Here is an 18135-nt window from a genome sequence, read left to right as displayed (position 1 = left end):
GAACCATTGCCCTAGCCATATAGTTGCCTGCCCAATATTATAAACAGCATTAAGAAGACCCTCATCCCACCATCACCACTTTCTTTGCTGGAAGAAAATATTTTTAAAGACCCACTTAGTGCTTAAGGGAAATGTGTAGCCAGTGGGTATTAGGGAGGGAGTAACCCCCTCCCTAACATCACTACTCCCAACTCTCACGTCCCAATTTAGAAACTTTCTACTAATTTATCATGGCTCTTTGGAGAGGAGGAATGCCCCCATTTTAGGGACCGAGGCAATGCTGAGCACCAGGCATGCCAGACATTCCACGGCTAAATAAAAGTGTGTGTATGGGGGGTGGGTATTCCAAGGTTAGCATTAATGGGCCATAAATGCTGAACTCCTCGATAGATATAAACCTTATTCCACGCAACAAAACTTTCCAAATTTTCCTCTAGGTTTTCCTAAGAGAATTCCATCCTTTTCCATCCTGAGGAAAAAAGGTTAAAATTATGGCCAGCGCTGCAGGACTGGCATTCCAGATAGAGAGAGGCTGTACCCAGAAATAAGCTGGTTCCCACTACGGATGGGAGGGGCGGGGCGCCTCCAGCCCCAACTCATCCCGAGGGGCTCCTGGGACGCCTGCCCTCTCCAGCGGCTGACTTTGGTCCCAAGCGTTAAGAATCCGAACCGTGTCACTGCCTCCCGACCTCTCCTGTCCCAGCCAGTCCTGGCTGGCTTTTCAAAAGTGTGCAGTTGTCTCCTCCCCGCCCAGCCCCATCCTCGCGCAGGACCAGCTGTGCGGCCGGCTTCACTTGGGACGCGAGCTGCCTCGCGGCTGCAGCTCAGCAAGCGCCGCTCCCAGTTCAGGCACCTTCAGCATTCCATTCGGCTCCCGAGCCGCGTTGCAAAGTTGGGCAGCTTCAAGTGCGCTTTGCCTCTGATTTCTCCCTCCCCCGGTTCGAGTTGCCCCTGCTTCCCACGCTCCTTCCACCCGGAGCAGCCTGTCCCGGCGGGCTGGCGGTTCGCTCCTCTGTCCAGTCCTCCTTCCCGACAATGCTGCTCAGGAGCGTCCTCCTGGCAGTGCAAGGTAAGGCCTGGACCCGGGGGCTATCCCCGCGGGGCGTTCTCGTAACCCTCTCCCAATCCTGCAGCCTTGGTAGTCCAGCTTGCGGTCCTGGGCTGGGCCATCTAAGGGTGCCTACGGATAGCGTCTCAGCGGCCGTTAACGTCCCTCCCCAGCCCAGCGGCTGCGCACAGGTCCTGCAGTGGAAGCTCCAGGGGCGGGGGCGGCAGTAGCTCATCCCTCTCCCGCCCCATCTCGGACGCCTTCCTCCACTTTCACCAGGTAGTTCCCCGGGGTGCCCTGAGTTGCTGCCAACGCTCCCGAGACCCAGCCCGAATTGAAACCCGCTTTGTACCCACAGCCCTGCAGCTTGCCGGTGCCCTGGACCTGCCCGCTGGGTCCTGCACCTTCGAGGAGAACACCTGCGGCTTTGACTCGGTGTTCGAGTTCCTGCCGTGGATTTTGAATGAGGAAGGTAAGGGGCTCGTGCACAGGGGCCCAACCTGAACTTTTTTGGCTGGGTGGCTCTTTTGCGTGAAAGTGAAAGTTGCTCAATCGTATCCGACTCTTTGTGACCCCATGAACTATATAGTCCATGGAATTCTCTAGACCAGAATACTGGAGTGAGTAGCCTTTCCCTTCTCCAGGGGATTTTCCCAACCCAGGGATCAAACCCAGGTCTCCCGCGTTGCAGGCGGATTCTTTACCAGCGGAGCCACAAGGGAAGCCCTTTCGCATGGATAATGTTATCATCTTGGAGTTACATACTCTCGGGAGAAAAAGTGTGTCATGGATCATCTTTCCAGTTCTCAGCTGTGCTGCATGAATGGCCAATAACGAGATGGGGGTTGGGTGGGGCGTCCTTTGTTTACCTGGCCCTTGGCGAGAAGCGCTGAGATTTCGCCCCTCCCCTCTACTCCCTAATGAAAGGGAGAATGGGGACACAGCTGATGCTTGTCTCCCACCAGCTATGTGCCCTCTGCAGGTCAACAGGCTCTCTCGTCCTCAGTAGACACCTTTATGAGCTGGGCAAGTTGGGTGAGATGTTTTCCTTTCACCCTGCAGAAACGGTGGTGCTGTTCCTCTGTGATGGGACCTCAGTGTGAACCTCACATTTGTATTGTGCTTGACAGCGTTTTGTTGCATGACATCATCCTCATATTATTGTTGATTATATTCAGCACTTGGCAAAAGAGGAAACCAAGTCTATGGCTGAGTGTCTGAGGTCACTCAGCTGGCTTGCATTGGTCGTTGCCTCAGCGCTCATACTGTTTGGGTTCTAGTGACAAAGTTTAAATGTGGGATCTTAAATGTGATACAGTTTTTTGCCCTTTATTTATTTAGTAAATATATATATATATATATATTTTTCTACTTCTTTCCTTTCTTTTGCTTGTGCCACCCCATTCAGAAGCCTGATGTCCCAGGTCACCAGGACTGGAAAATAGCCTCCTTTAAAAAACACCGCAGCATAAAAGAGAGCATAATCTCCTTCCCCTCTCAGTTGTCTTCAGGCCCCCAGATTATCTAACCTTGCTGGAGAAGGTGGGGGCCCAGAACGCCTGCTCAGGGTGTATAAACTGTCATCACAGCTTTTCTGCCTCAGGCTTCTCCTAAGCTTTGCATATTTTAGCTTCTCTGATGTTGGCAGGGAGGTGATGTTAACCCCAGTTTCCAGAGGAGGGAATCTCAGTCTTAGAATGTTCAGACGACTGGCCCATGTACCAAGGTAATCAGTCAGTGGCCAACTCTGAACTGACTTGATCAGGGAAAAAACAGGAGGAAACTACTCAGTAGTAAACGTTATTTATTGCCAACACTTGCTAAGTCTTCAGTACCAAATACTTAAGGATAGCTGGAAAAAAATCAATTCCTGATTTATTATTTGAGGCATTCCCACCTTGCTGATTGCCTTAGGGAAATCTCTTTCATCTCATCACCCTACTCCTTTCCCTGTTCTGATTGTGTGTGAAGCATGTCGAACAATGGCCTGGGCCACACAGGGTCTTTGGAGAGCATTATTCTCTAGCACAGTGCTTTAGCTGCATCAGAATTATCTGGGGTGGGGGTGGTATTAAAACACAGATTGCTGGGCCCCACCTCTGAGTTTCAGAGTCTGTGGGTCTGGAAGGGTGCTGAGAATTTGCTTACCTAGTAAGTACTCAGGTGATGTTGCTGGTCAGGAGATCACGCTTTGAACCACTGACCTTACACAACCCCCTACCTCTACTGGTGGCTCTGCGCAGGGCTAGGACCAGCGTAAAAGAGCCACTTGCATGACCCTGAGAGTGAAAACCTCCTTCAATCGTGTGCCCTAGACACCCCTTTTGCTTCACCCTAGTCTGGCGCTGAGAAAAGGAAATCAGCATCACCCCTTAATCCAGGAGCCTCAGTCCTATGCCCCCAATTGCCAGGCCTCTGTCAGGATGGTGGCCCCCTGGTAGCCTGCTCCTGGGTCAGTGGGCAGGCCACATCCCGCCACACTTGACTGCTGTCCAGACCCACAGGAAGTGCTCTCTGCTGAGCTGGCACCTCTGCACCAGTGGCAGTTAAACAGTGCCCCTCCAGGAAAACAGGAAGATGCTTATAGGGAAAGGTGATTGCGGTTTACAGCATATAATGACGGCACTGTTGCTTTCCTCTTTGCTTTCTTTCTATCATCTAACAGTCACTGCTTTCTGGCTCAAGGCTGGGACTCCTGGCTTGGCTGGGGGAAGGTAATTCAGTCGCCTCTGAGCATTACTATGGGAGCAGGCCCATTAGGCTTCTGTCCTTACAGATCGTGTTTTTCAGTGGCCAGAACTTGGACGTAGCAGTCCACTCCAGAGGTGCAGTGAGGTAGGTGTGTGCCAGCTGCTGTGGTTGCCTCCTGAGAAGCCATCACTAAGAATTTCTATTATAAACCCATTGCTAGGTTGGTAAATTAAAGATAATGAAATTGTTCCAAGCTGAAATTTGGCAAGCTGTTTTTGCCAGCCTTTCTGCAAATTTACTTCCTCTGGCTGTAAAAACCCTTTGAAACTAGTTCCATCCACCTCTGTGTGTTGCATGGTAGCATAGAAAGCTGTAAGTTTCAGTGACTTATGCCCACAAGAATTTGGAATGCAAATAGCACTTTCTTTGATGTCCTTGGTCAGTAGGTTAATTTATGGTGGAGCAATCAATGCTAAAGCCCAGTGAAGAGGGTTAAGTGGAGAAACAAATCTGCCAATTAGAATTTCATTCCCTGATAGCTCAGTTGGTAAAGAATCTGCCTACAATACAGGAGACCTGGGTTTGATTCCTGGGTCGGGAAGATACCCTGGAGAAGGGAATGGCAACCTACTCCAGTATTCTTGCCTAGGGAATCCCACGGACAGAGAAGCCTGGTGAGCTGCAGTCCATGGGGTCGCAAAGAGTCAGACACCACAGAGCGACTAATGCCTTTGCCTTTTTAGGACAGGAGATTCACACCAGGAGTTGTCTCAAAATACCTCCCAACTGCCCAAAATCGTATGTGAGGTCCACGCCTTTGATTTATTTAGTGTATTGGGTCTCTAAGCCTTTCCAGTTACAATTCCAGTGTCCCTAGCTCATGGCCATTTTGAAATATGCTTGATCTCCACTCACAGAATGGATGAGTTTTGACGAGGCAATGTGTTGACTTGATTGCGCTCCACCATGGAGGGCGCCACCGGGGAACAGAGGATGGCACTAGAGTAGCTGAGCAGTAGTAGGTTCCAGTAGTACTGGAACCTAGTCTCATCTACTTTTCAGTTTTGGCAATGTGGCCTTGTTTTCTTGATTTACCTCCATGTTTTTGGTAGAATATTTTCATTTTCTCTCACTTGTCAAGGCAAGTGAGATTGTATCAGAATCAAACTTTGAAATTGCTTCTAAGTTTTAGGTTTGAATTAAATCCTGGAAAGAAGAAATCTATTTTATCTTATAAAAATCTTCATTCATTCATTATCTCAAAAAATCTTTATTTATTCACAGTTCAGAGAATATTGGAACCCCTTTAACAGTTGTCCTCAGCAGAAATCAAGATTGTCAGTTCCACTTACCCAGTGCCAGCTGTGGGGGCTGAAGCCCTTCGGCTGAGGATTCTTGGAGACTGTAAAGTTGGCCTCACATCAGAATAGTCATGATTCACATTAGTCATTGGATGGATTTTGGCTTTGTTCTGATTTTTGGGCACCTGGGTTTAGTATCTTTAAGCTGAGGAAGTCATTGGAGGAACTGCAGGAGGAAGAGAATAAAATCCAAATTCAGGTACTACTCCTTTATTAGAAGTTTGGGGCACTAAAGCACCCCAGAGAGTAAGGCAGATGTGGACATATGCCAGGTTATGAGGAGGTAAAAAAGGAAATTCAAAACACTTGTTGTAGAGGTGGTTTTTTCCTACAACAGTGGGGGTCAAGGTTGGAGGAAATGCCTAATACAGGAAGAATTTGGGTAGTATTTGTACCTTGGAGCAAGTGATAGTATCTGTGGCAGGCTGGCCAGCTAGACGTTTGCCATAACCAAGGGGGTGAGAGTAGGGTGGTGGGGTGGTGGTAGAGTGTGCTAGAATCTCAATGTAAGTACATGCCTGTTTCTCTTCCTGTCACCCTCCTTTCTTCACCAAACCCCTTACTTCTCTCTTAAGGACACTTACAGTCACTTGGTCAGCTGAGTTTCAGTTCTTTACTCAGTCATGTGCTAGTTATTATTAATAGTGATAAATCCTGCCGGATATTTCTTGAGGCCCAGCTAAAGCCAAAGTCTGGTCAGGATCCCAAAGACCTTCCTGAAGGAGAAGGATCAGTCCTCCCTTTCTGCAGGTTATAGCTCTTTTCCTGATGCTGGGGGAATGGCTCAGCTTCCCAGTCTGACATCACCCTGAGTTCATCCAGGCCATTCCCACCCTCTGGACCTGCTTGAACCTGCATCACCTCTGCTGGTTGTTCTCTTGACACCCTCTCTGCTGAAGCACAGCCCCCACGTTGTGAAAAGGCTGGGAGCAGCACAAGTCTGTGGTGTTCCCTGTATGCCTCTTGGAGAAACAGTCGACCCCAGGCCACATTCTTCCTGCAGTGCCACAAGGGATTCCTGGGCCCACCCAGGCTACTACTGATGTCCAGTCGAACCTGGCTCTTGTGAGCTGTGCCTAAGCATGGCCTTAGTTCTGCCCTGGCTCTGCCCACCATCCTAGATCCTAGGGCTGAGCCATAGAGTTCACCCAGTACAACCTCCTCATTTTATGGAGGAACACACTGGGGCCCAGAAAGGCTCAGCATTAATCAGGCTCCATATTGATGCTGCTGGTGCCTTCTAGGAGGCCCCTGAGCTCTCAACCTCTCAGTTTTGGGGCATGTCCCTAACCCTTGGCCTCCATATCAATCTGAGTTCCCAGGTTGTCTTACATGGCTCCTCCATTTGGGACTTAACCTACCTGGACTGGTAATCTCTGCCTGCTCCTCCCTACCATGACTCACTTCTCTGAAATAGGCTGTCTAGGCAGCCTTCTTCCTATCAAGGCCAACACCCAGTCTGGGTCTTCTCTACTCAGATTAGAATTGCTGAATGGGAAGTTGCTACCCAGTTCCTGGCCTACTCCCTAACAGGGTGTCCTGGATTTGGGATGTTTACTTTCTCATAATCACAGAAGTCAGCTCTGGTCACAATATATTGGGAGGAAAAAGTAATCTCTTGTCATAGGACTTTCTGGTTTTATTGTCATCTTCAAATCTCTTAGCATGCAAGCAACCCCCATGTTTTATGACTTGCATTTTGGGATACGGTATTCATAAAAAATCCTGGTTCTTAAACTAACAGACCCTTTTTGGTAGGTCATCTCAGTAACAGTCCTAATTCTGTCTTATTAAATAGCATTTGATTTTTAAGACGTTTATTAAAATGCATTTATGTTCATAGAAGTGGTGAGTATCTCGATGCATAAGATCAGCAGATAGTTGAATGTGTCTTGGGCATTTTGACATGGCATCACCGACTCGATGGACATAAGTTTGAGCAAGCTCCGGGAGTTGGTGATAGACAGGGAAGCCTGGCATGCTGCAGTCCATGGGGTCACAGAGTCGAATGCAACTGAGTGACTAAACTGAACTGAACTGAGCATTTTGGTTGGTCAACCCTGATTTTCACCTCTGCCAATTATCCCACCACTCTCCCTCAATTTCTCTTGTGTGTGTCTTAATCAACTCAGTCATATAAGTGTATTCATGCATTCAGATCTAGGCTCTTGGAGTGTTTGATTATATGTTTAATTTTATACATATGTAGGTATGTATGTGAAATACCTAGAGAGAGAAGATGGTACTGGTGATAAATGAGGAAGTTATTTAAGAGCAAAGAACTTTCACAGTATATCAGAAATTTCTATCATATCCATTGTGTGTGTGTGTTCAGCTGCTTAGTCTTGTCCAACTCTTTGCAACCCCGTGGACTGTAGCCTGCTAGTTTCCTTTGTCCAAGGAATTTTCCAGGCAAGAGCACTGGAGTGGGTTGCTATTTCCTACTTCAGGGATCTTCTGGACCCAGGGATTGAGCCTGCATCTCTTGTGTCTCCTGCATTGGCAGGTGGATTCTTTATCACTGAGCCACCTGGGAAGCCTATCATATCCTTTAGGCCATACCTAATTAAATAAAGCATAATGTCATACCTAATATCAACAAAGCACTCCTGACAAAAATAGAAATTTATAGAGAAATTCTTACACCTATGCCAACGGTTCTCAGCTCTGACTGGACATTAAAATCACCTAAATTTTTCTTTAAAAATAGTCATACGCAGGCTCTACCACAAGAGATTCTGATTTACTTGACCACATACAGGGCCAGACCTGGCACTGTTAACAAACAGACATTAATAGATGAACAAACTCCCTAGGTGATTCTGATACGTGGCCAGGGTTGAGGACAGTGACCAGAAGAATGGCCAACTCCTCCTTCCTCTCCCCAGCCAGATGTAGAAAGAAGAAACATGCTGTTACTAAGGATGCTTTAATGATTACCAATTGCCAATAGAATAAAGTACAAACTGCCTAGCTTGGCATTCAGGGTCCTTTGTAATTTACCCTCAATTATATTTTTATTCCTCCCTCCCGTTAATTCCCAACATGCTGTTCACTCAATGAGCTCTTTAATTTCTCGCCTCCTTGCTCTATTTGTGCCGTTCTCTACATCCCTGTTATCCTGCTTTTTCATTCCCTGGCTCCATCCTGGCCTATTTAAATCTATTTGTGCTTTAATGTATGGCTCTTTTTTGAAACAGTCCTTGAGTTTCCCAAGTAAATAAACTTCTCCCTTTCCTCTTTGTTTCCCCTTCCCATGGCTCTCTTCACTTTCCACCTTGTAAATCTTCTTCTTAGTGTCTCCTTATTGAAGTCCCCACTTCTTCACCTCATCTGAGTTATGCTTTGAGAACAGGGATCACATACTTCCCACAGCATCTGAAAATGTGTGGTATCAACAAACATTTTGAATTTAATCAATCTCTAAAGCCCTTATTGAGATCAATTAAAAAAAAAAAAGTTCTTGACATTTTCCCCTGTAAAGAAAGAGGTTGTGTTTAATAATCCTTCCTACCATAAGACTTCAAAGACTTTGGAGTCTTCTGTTGCAATTTCCAAATATAACAGTGAAGCAGTATTTCTTTCATTTTGCCTCACCAATACATGATCTGTTTCATCCCGACATACCAATGGACAAATAGCCCTTGGATTATTTACCCATCAGGACTGCCTGAGTCCTCTGATCCTCTGCCATCACAAACAATCACAGTGCAACCTTGAGAGTGACACTGATGGTCTAAAAAGTATTTTTGGCAAAAGATGATCAAACTTTGGACTAGCTATTGAGAGCTGTTGTTTCTAAGGAACTCACGTGGGAGACATTAATAGTACCCACCCTGATGGGTAAAAGCATACAGGGATATTTGTCTGTTCCCTGAAGAAAGGAATCTTCCATATTGATGTGACTTATGGAGAAATTCAATGACATCTGCAAAGATGTTTGCTTTTTCTACCTTGTGAGACATTTATCTGTGTTTTTAGGGAGGGTTCTGAGTTTATGAATAAAATAAAACAAGTGGTATCATGCCATAATTTCATAGTATCATGAATGAATCATATGTTTTACAGAAAACACTTCTAAACACTATTCATTATGTCAACACATATTTGCATACCCACTATCCATCAGGCACTATGTTGGTTATTGGAGTACAGATAGTATATGGAATGCATTCACAGTCATGATCCCTGCCATTTGCGGTCACCTTAGACCAACAGGAGGAAACACAAATCTGTAATTATGGTAGAGACCAAAAGGAATTGTATACTAGCCCAGGATCTTCATTGCAAACAGCATAAGTAGACTGTTAAATTAAGCACAAAAGAAGTTTATTGGAAGGGTATCAGTTAGCTCCTAGAATTGGCAGGAAGTCTAGAGATCTGAGTTATATTTGGGCAAGAGTAAAGAGGTATAATGTGTTGGCGAGATCCCACTGAAGGAACCATTTGTGTGACTTTGCCATGATTGTTTACTACTGCACCTCTGGATCTGCCTGTTCATTATCCTGTAGACAAGAAGCAGTGTGATGCAGCCTGCTCTCCAGTTCAGTAGCTGAGAAAAGGGTTGATTTGAGGAAGACAAGTTGATAATGGGAAGGCTAGATAGGGAACTATGCAGTGGTCCAGCTAAGAGATGATGAGGCTTGAAATAGGAAAAAGGGAGTAGGGGTAAAAGGGAGAGTAAATAAAGCATCAGAACAGGGACTAATCTGGCAGGACTTGCTTATTGATTGGGTGGGAGTAATGAGTCAGGTGGAGAGTGACTTCCAGATTTCTAGTTTGGGCAGACATATGTTTGAGGGTGTCAACTGTTGAAGAATTTCAAAAGGAAAAATTGTAATAGAGTAGAAGAATGTGTGTTCAATTCTGAGTTACCTGGGAAACATCCAGGTGGAGGTGTTGAGCAGGACTTTGATGTAAGTAGCTGAAAGTCAGGTACAGTCTGGGTAGGACTATTCCCACTATGGCTGTGGGAATCTTCAGTATGAAGATGGTGGTTGAAACCTTGAGTATAGACAAGATTCCCCCAAAGAGAATGTAGAAAGTGAAGATAGCAGGAAGCTGAAGGTGGAGCCTTAAATTCATGTTTAAGGATCAGGCATAGGAAGGAGATGGTGGAAAAAAGGAAACAGAAGGAACTCTAGACATAGAGGAGGAGAATTAAGAAAATACAGGGCCACAGAAGCCAAAGGACTTTGTAGTGTCAAAAGGAGGAGGTGATCAACAGGGCCCAGGGAAGCAGAGAGGTGGGTGCTCTACGACTTGTCTGTTGAAAATGACAGCTAGGTGCTTGCATGAGTGCAGTGTCAGTAAAGTGCTCAGGACAGACCCTACATGCCCTGGTAGAAGAATGAAGGGAGAATGTTGACAGTGAAGTTCTCAGCAAAGAAGTTCAATGTTCCCTCTTTCTTAGAAAGAGGTTTAACCATACCTCCGAAGAAACTTGTGATGAAAGAGTTTTTGTTTCTTAGGAAGACTTGTGCTTGTTTATAGAGAGGAAAGGATTAGTCAAGAAAGAAGGTTCAGAAGAGAGCAGGACTTCCTCACTAGCCCTACACTAGACCCAGTTTCCACTTTGACAATTTGGAAACCTCAAGAATATTTCTTTTTCTAAAAAAAAAAAAATTTATTTATTTATTTTTGGCTGCATCAGGCCTCCGTTGCAGCATGCAGGATCTTTCATTGCTGTGCGCGGGTTTCTCTAGTTCTGTCACAGTCTTAACTGCCCCGCAGTATGTGGGATCTTAGTTCCCTGACCAGGGATCAAAGCAAGGTGGATTCTTAACCACTGGACCACCAGGGAAGTCCCAAGAACACACAGATTTCTTCAACTGGCATAACCCAAGAACCCTCCAATGAGTGGCTTGATAACATTTGTATCCGCTTCAAAATGTGTGAAATTTTATTCCTATTGTAAATGTAGAGGATGTAGGAAACTGGGCTGAATCTGTGGTAGTTAGGATGCATCCTGGAACTTACTTAATAAAAAGCAAAACCAAACCTTTAGAAGTTACAGAATGTTTGGGTATCAGGAAACTTTAGCAGCATAGCATATTGTATTTCTGTATTAGGAATGGTTCCCAGTGAGAAGTGTGAAGCGATACCTAGTGAAACGGTTACACGATAGCTTCCTATGCCGCCATGGTTTGTGACCCATAGGTGGCGTATCGTGGTGCCTGTCTAGTACATTTATTGTCATTGTCTGTAACCATCATGACAACCAACCATCCTGGAGGTGGTTATCATCAACATTTTACAGATGTGGAAGCATGGAGTAACATGCCTAGCGCAATTCAGAGTCAGGATGTGGACCCAAGCACATCCAACTCAAAAGACTTGAGCCTCACTGGACCTTCCCATCAGAATAGGATGATACCTTTATACTTCCAGAGGTCACCACCATGGAAGTCAGACCTGAAAGATTCATGCTTCCCTAGAGACAGTGGGAGTCCTCTGAAAAATGCTCGTGGTGTCCCAGCATTCACACTCTGCCCTGGGTTTCAGGCCCAGCTTACAGCCAGCATGCCTGCTATATGGTAGTAAGCCTTTGGAATCGAGCCAAGATAGGGAAATATACTTTTACTTATTTTTTCCATAATAGATTATAAAGTTTAATTTTGGAACCATTTGAAGGATTCTCTTCTTGGTCCTCAGCATAATCTTGGCAGAGAACTTCAGGGAAAATTTACGACTTGACCTAAAATACTTTGGCAGTCTTAAGGAATACTCCTCAACTTCAAATTCATCTATTCCTACTGTGAACAAATTAAAAGAGTACACAGATAGATGTGTTTTTGCAAGCCAGTTGCCCCACTACACGAGCACTTTGGTACTTATTCCATTACTCTTAACAGAATGGCAATATTGCTATCCAGCAACATTATACAATATTGTGATATATAACTTAGCTCTACGCTCAGGAAAATTTCCATTCCTTATTTGAAAAACTTTTGCCTCACTGCCAAAGAGAGCTGAAGTGTTATTTGGGGCCATGCTTGTAATGAAGATGACTTTAATATGCTTTAACTTCACCGAGAAGCTGCATTCTTGGCTTACCAATGTTTTATGACTAAAACCATATTGTCTGATACCATAACTTAATGTTTTCTTTTTTAAGCTTCTGCAGATTTCTTCTAATTTTGATTTTGAAAAAAATGGGTAATAGACTAGAGTGAGTTTAAATTGTTTTGTGACTCTGCATTAGCCCGTTTTAAAATATAAGCTTTATGGAAAGCCTTTGGTTTTCCACTATAAATCCTGAAAATTGGGAATAAGCATATGAAAATCTTTTTTCCTTTTCCACAAATTCTGTTGCAGAAAATGTAAGTTATGCATTGGTAACTTTTTTTTTTTAAGAAAACACTGAAAAGTAGAACCTTTTGAACTCACATTTAAAAAGCTCTAATATATCATAGGTTACATGTTATTTTTGAAGATTTTCATCTTCGTTGTCAACATGAAATAATCAATAACCTACCTACATGTGGTTCTTTACTGAATCAGTTCAGTTCAGTTCAGTCACTCAGTCATGTCCTATTGCGACCCCATGAGCCACAGCACGCCAGGCCTCCCTGTCCATCACCAACTCCTGGAGTTCACCCAAACCCATGTCCATTGAGTCGGTGATGCCATCCAACCATCTCATCCTCTGTCATCCCCTTCTCCTCCTACCCTCAATCTTTCCCAGCATCAGAGTCTTTTCAAATGAGTCAGCTCTGAATATTGTATAATAAAAGAGAAATTATATTGAAGATAACATACCTGAAGATGCATAGTACTGTCATGGGTTTTAATTTGTTTTTTTTTTTTCATTGAGGTGTAGTTCACATACAGTACTATATCAGTTTAAGGTGTATAGTGTAATGATTTGACTTACATATGTATCATGAAATGATTACCGCAGTAAGGTTAGTAAACACTCATCATCTCATATCGAATCAAAATAACAGGTAAAGAAAAAAAATTTTTTCCTTGTGATGTGAACACTTAGGATTTACTGTTTTAACTTTCCTGTGTAACATAGCAACAGCACTAATTATACCTATGCTGCATTACATTCCTAGTACTTTATCTTGTAACTGAAGTTTGTACCTTTTAACCATGTGTGTGTTTATTCACCAAGTCATGTCCAACTCTTTGAGACCCCATGGACTGCAGTATGCCAGGCCTCCATGTCCCTCACCATCTCTTAGAGTTTGCCCAAGTTCATGCCCATTGAATTGGTGATGCCATCCAACCATCTCATCCTCTGTCACCCCCTTCTCCTTTTGCCTTCAATCATTCCCAACATCAGGGTCTTTTCCACTGAGTCCGCTGTTTGCATCAGGTGGCCAAAGTATTGGAGCTTCAGCTTCAGCATCAGTCCTTGCAGTGAATATTCAGGGTTGATTGCCTTTGAAAGTGAAAGTGAAAGTTGCCCTTAGGATTGACCATTTTGCTCTTTGCTATCCAAGGGACTCTTCCAGAGTCTTCTCCAGAGCCGCAGTTCAAAAGCATCAATTCTTTGGCACTCTGGCTTCTTTATGGTCCTACTGTCACATTCGTACATGACCAGTGGAGAGACCGTAACCTTTGGTGGCAGTGATGACTTTGCCTATTAATACACTGCCTAGGTTTGACTACCTTCACCCAACTCCCCCTCCCTTCCAAACCCCACCTCTGGTGACTGCAAATCTAGTCTCCTTTTCTATGAGTTTGTTTTTTGAAGTATAATTGACCTGCAACACTATGTGATTTCCTGTTGCACAACATAGTGATTTGATATTTTTTATATTAGAAAATGATCACCAACGTAAGTCTAGTTACCATCTGCCACTATACATACGTATTACAGTATTATTTACTGTGTTCTGTACACTGTACTTCCCAGGTGGTGCTAGTGGTAAAGAATCTGCCTACCAATTCAGGAGGTGCAACAGACACAGGTCAGGAAGATCCCCTGGAGAAGGGATAGGCAACCCACTCCAGTATTCTTGCCTGGAGAATCCCATCCCATGGACAGAGGAGCCTGGGGGGCTACAGTCCCTAGGGTTGCAGAGTCAGACATGACTGAAGTGACTTAGCCTGCACTCTACACTCCGCATTTCATCCCCATGACTTATTTGTTTTGTAACTGAAAGTTTGTACCTCTTAATCTCCCTCACCTATTTCACTCATTCTCCTACCTCTCCCCCCTGTGACAACCACCTGTTAGTTCTTTGTATCTATAAATTGGTTTCTGTTTTGTTAGGTTTATTCATTTTTTTTAGATTCCACATACAGGTGAAATCATATAGTATTTTTCTGTTTTATTTCACTTAGTATAATATCTTCCAGGTCCATCCATGTTGTCACATATAGCATTATTTTATTCTTTTATATGACCGAGTAGTATTCCGTTCTGTATACACCACATCTCCTTTATCCATTAATCTATTGATGGGCACTTAGGTTGCTTCCATATCTTGGCTACTAGGCATGCATGTTTCATTTTTAATCTTGCACTTGTGAAATAGGATTTATTTGCTTTCCATACACATAAACTCTAAAGAGTGTTCTGTAAGATGAGACTCTGAAAGCTATAGAGCATAAATCCCAGGTTTTTAAACCACCCCCATTATAAAAAAGCATATCAGTAATTATCAATGATGTCACGTTCAATTTTGATCCAAATGGGCCTCTTGTCTGTCAAGTATGTCATTAAGCAACTTTTGGGAGAGGATAAAGGCAACCTATTTGCTTCATAACAGCTGAAAACGGACAGCTTAGTTGTCAAAAAGTTTCTCGGTCTCTCAGAATATCTCTCATGCCTCTTGCCTTTCTACGAACTCAGCTACTCACAATAAAAATTGCTAGGAGATGAAAAGGGTGTGAAATGGTTTATATTTTTGATTAATTCCATTCATTTGTCATTTTGGCGAGCAGGAAGTCATTCACAAGTTTGCGACAATATTCTGTCATAAAATAAGTTTGGAGACATTAATGGGTGATCTCTTGCTGAGCATAATATTAGCCTAGTAGTCTAAGATTTCTTAGAAAATTAATGGGTCTTGGAAAAATAGATAACATTCACCATCATTCTATCCAAATGTGCAGTGACTCATGGCATGCACAGTAGCCACTGAATTTGAGACTCAAGTGATTTAAGAACCTTTCTTTAGAAACATTGGACAAAGGAGAGTAAACAGCAGAGACTCAGAGTTCCAATCTCTTTTAGCCTTGATCACCAGTCACCAGCTGAATGACTTGCCATCAAGGTTTCCCTAGCCAGGCACTGAGGATGATGACTGGTGTATTTTATTTAAATATTTTGAAGAATGGACTCATCAATGATCATTTTTTTTAATGTTTACCCATAGATCTCTTTTCAAAAGGAGTTTCTAAAACTCAAAGACCATTTGCAAGCATTTACTGAGCACTGGGTGAATGTGTTGGCATTGAGCCAGAAGACCCAGTAGATGAATAATGACAACTATTTTATCCAACACTTATTGGGCAGTTCTTATATACCAAGCACCTTGCTAGATGCCTTGCATGTATAATCTCACTGAATTCTTACAGTGACCCAATGAGGAGATACTCACTGCAGATGAAGAAACTGGGATTTAGAGGGTTTTTTTTTTTTTAAACATTCCCAAAGTCACAGAGCAGGTAAATGATGGAGCCTGGATTTTAACCTACATTTCCCTCCAAAGACTGGGAAAAGAATCATTCTGCCAGTTTATTTCCACACTCTCCCTTAACATGGAGCCTCACAGGATCTTTGGGATAGAAATAATAATGATACTTATAAATAGCTAACTCTTAAATACTCATCTATATACTATTCTATGTTTGATGTTATTAACTAATTTAATTGTCCCAACAGCTTAATGAGTTGAGTCTTATTTTCATTCTCATTTTAGGGTTAAGGGAAGTGAGGTATCCACAGATAACATACCTGTGGTCACAGGGATCCCAGGTGGCAACACTATATTTTGTAACAGGTCTTCTGGCTCCAGTCTGTGTTCTGTGAAGGATATAGCAATTATAATATTCTTTTTTTTCCCACTGCACTTTGAAGTGAGAAGCTTTTCTCCTTAAGTTCTGATGTGAATGACTAAGAGAACCACATAAGGATATTCTTTCAGATTCTTTCATACACAAGGGCCCTATCACCAAATAAATTCTAATCTGAAGAAATTTTTAATCAGTTCTTTTCTTTAGAAATGGCATGGGACCCTGGGACAACAGAAGAATTCCTGCCTGGTTCCAAGTTCTAAATGAGGTTACGATGGGAACTCCTGTGAGAGTCTCATACTCCAAGCACCCCCATGACTGCCCTGCATTCTCTGGACAAATTCCAGTAGAACTTAAGTTCCTTGATAATCTTATGGTCTTGTTTTGAAAATATGTCAAGTAGCCTCATACAAAAAAAAAATAGAAGTGTAATATTTGTCTTCTTGGGTTATGGAACAAGGAGCCCAAATCAATAGGGATATAAGCAGGAGACACCATATAAGCAGAAAGACAATGAAATCCCTCATCCTTGGAACAAAGGCAACAAATGGCCCCCTGATAAAACTTACTTTGTAACTTAGCTAAAGAAATACATGCATCTCAGTCCCGAGGTTTTCTGTTTTTCTTTTCAGTCATGACTACATATTTATTTGTTTACTTTTTAATGTCTAATTACTTTTTAAAAAATTTTATTGAAGTACAGTTGATTTACAATGTTGTGTTAATTTCTTCTGTACAGCAAAGTACTCAGTTATACATATATATGTAGAGAGAGATACATAGATTCTTTTTCATATTCTTTTCCACTACGGTTTGTCACAGGATATTGTATACAGTTGCCTGTGCTATCCAGTAGGATACTGGTGTTTATCCATCCTGTATATAACAGTTTGCCTCTGCTACTCCCAAACTCCCACTCCTTCCCTCTGCTCCCCCACCTGCTGCCGTTCCTTGGCAACCGCAAGTCTGTTCTCTATATCTGTGAGTCTGTTACTGTTTCATAGATATGTTGATTTGTGTTGTATTCTAGATTCCACATACAAGTGATATTCAGTTTTGAGTTTTGACTGAAAATATAAAAACTTATGAGTAGTCAGCAGTGAAAACATAGCCCTAGACAGTTGATCAATGAGTTTATATCTATCTATAAAATGCAAGGGCCTGATGGACATTATACTAAGAGGCTCAGTATTCAATTCTTGGATGATTGGTCAGTTATTTATGTGGTGCTATAATATATAGTATGGAAAATTACTTGTCAATGAGATCCTCAGGCATGAAATAATAATGATGCCCATTTAGTCTCTATGCTGAAGATACTATGGCCATGTTATCTCCAAATCCTATTATAATTTTATATGATCCATGTGGCCATCTCCATTTTAAAGACCCAGCTGCTGAGAACCAGCAAGATGACTCAGCCTGCCCCAGATCACACAGCCACAGCAGGATAGGGTCCAGGTCTGTCTGTGCCAAAGCCAGTGTCTGTTCCATCGTCTTGCCATTGGGTGTCTGGCACTGAATTTGATGCTGCAGGGGCTTCCAAAGAAGGGCAACACCTAACTTCTGCCTTCTAGAAGGAGTAGGATTCCAGCCTCTCCGAGGTTGACTGTTTTGACAACTTCTTCTCCCAAACCAGCCTCTCTACCTCTTGGCCTTTGCCATCATCCATCATGAACGTCTCTCCCAAACTCCACTAGGACCAGGGATTGCTTTGTGCTCCCTAGTACCTGACCTCATCATGGTTAGACATTTAGGGAGGGCTTATTAGACTCAACGGTGAAAGTGAAAGTCACTCAGTTGCGTCTGACTCTTTGTGACCCCATGGACTATACAGTCCATGGAATTCTGTAGGCCAGAATACTGGAGTGGGTAGCCTTTCTCTTCTTCAGTGGATTTTCCCAACCCAGGGGTCAAACCCAGGTCTCCCACATTGCAGGCAGATTCTTTATAAGCTGAGCCACAAGGGAAGCCCAAGAATACTGGAGTGGGTAGCCTATCCCTTCTCTAACAGCTCTTCCTGACCCAGGAATCAAACCGGGTCTCCTGCATTGCAGA

At 43.4% G+C, this 18135-nt stretch overlaps 1 protein-coding gene across 2 annotated transcripts in view; it reads left to right on the top strand.

Moving 5' to 3' along the window:
* The first annotated feature begins 521 nt into the window (after positions 1 to 521).
* Positions 522 to 18135, top strand: part of MAMDC2 (MAM domain containing 2) — a 163365-nt gene continuing 145751 nt past the window's right edge. Inside the window, exons 1-2 of one of the 2 annotated variants that reach the window (XM_070375777.1) lie at positions 522 to 1069; positions 1407 to 1520. In XM_070375777.1, the coding sequence (XP_070231878.1) occupies positions 1036 to 1069; positions 1407 to 1520 (148 nt within the window). In that variant the 5' untranslated portion in view covers positions 522 to 1035. The remainder of the gene's footprint in view (positions 1070 to 1406; positions 1521 to 18135) is intronic. The other variant, XM_005897472.2, reaches the window with a different exon arrangement.

Source organism: Bos mutus, chromosome 8, assembly GCF_027580195.1.
Source record: "Bos mutus isolate GX-2022 chromosome 8, NWIPB_WYAK_1.1, whole genome shotgun sequence".
NCBI lineage: Eukaryota > Metazoa > Chordata > Mammalia > Artiodactyla > Bovidae > Bos > Bos mutus.
This window is presented reverse-complemented; position numbering and strand designations above follow the sequence as displayed.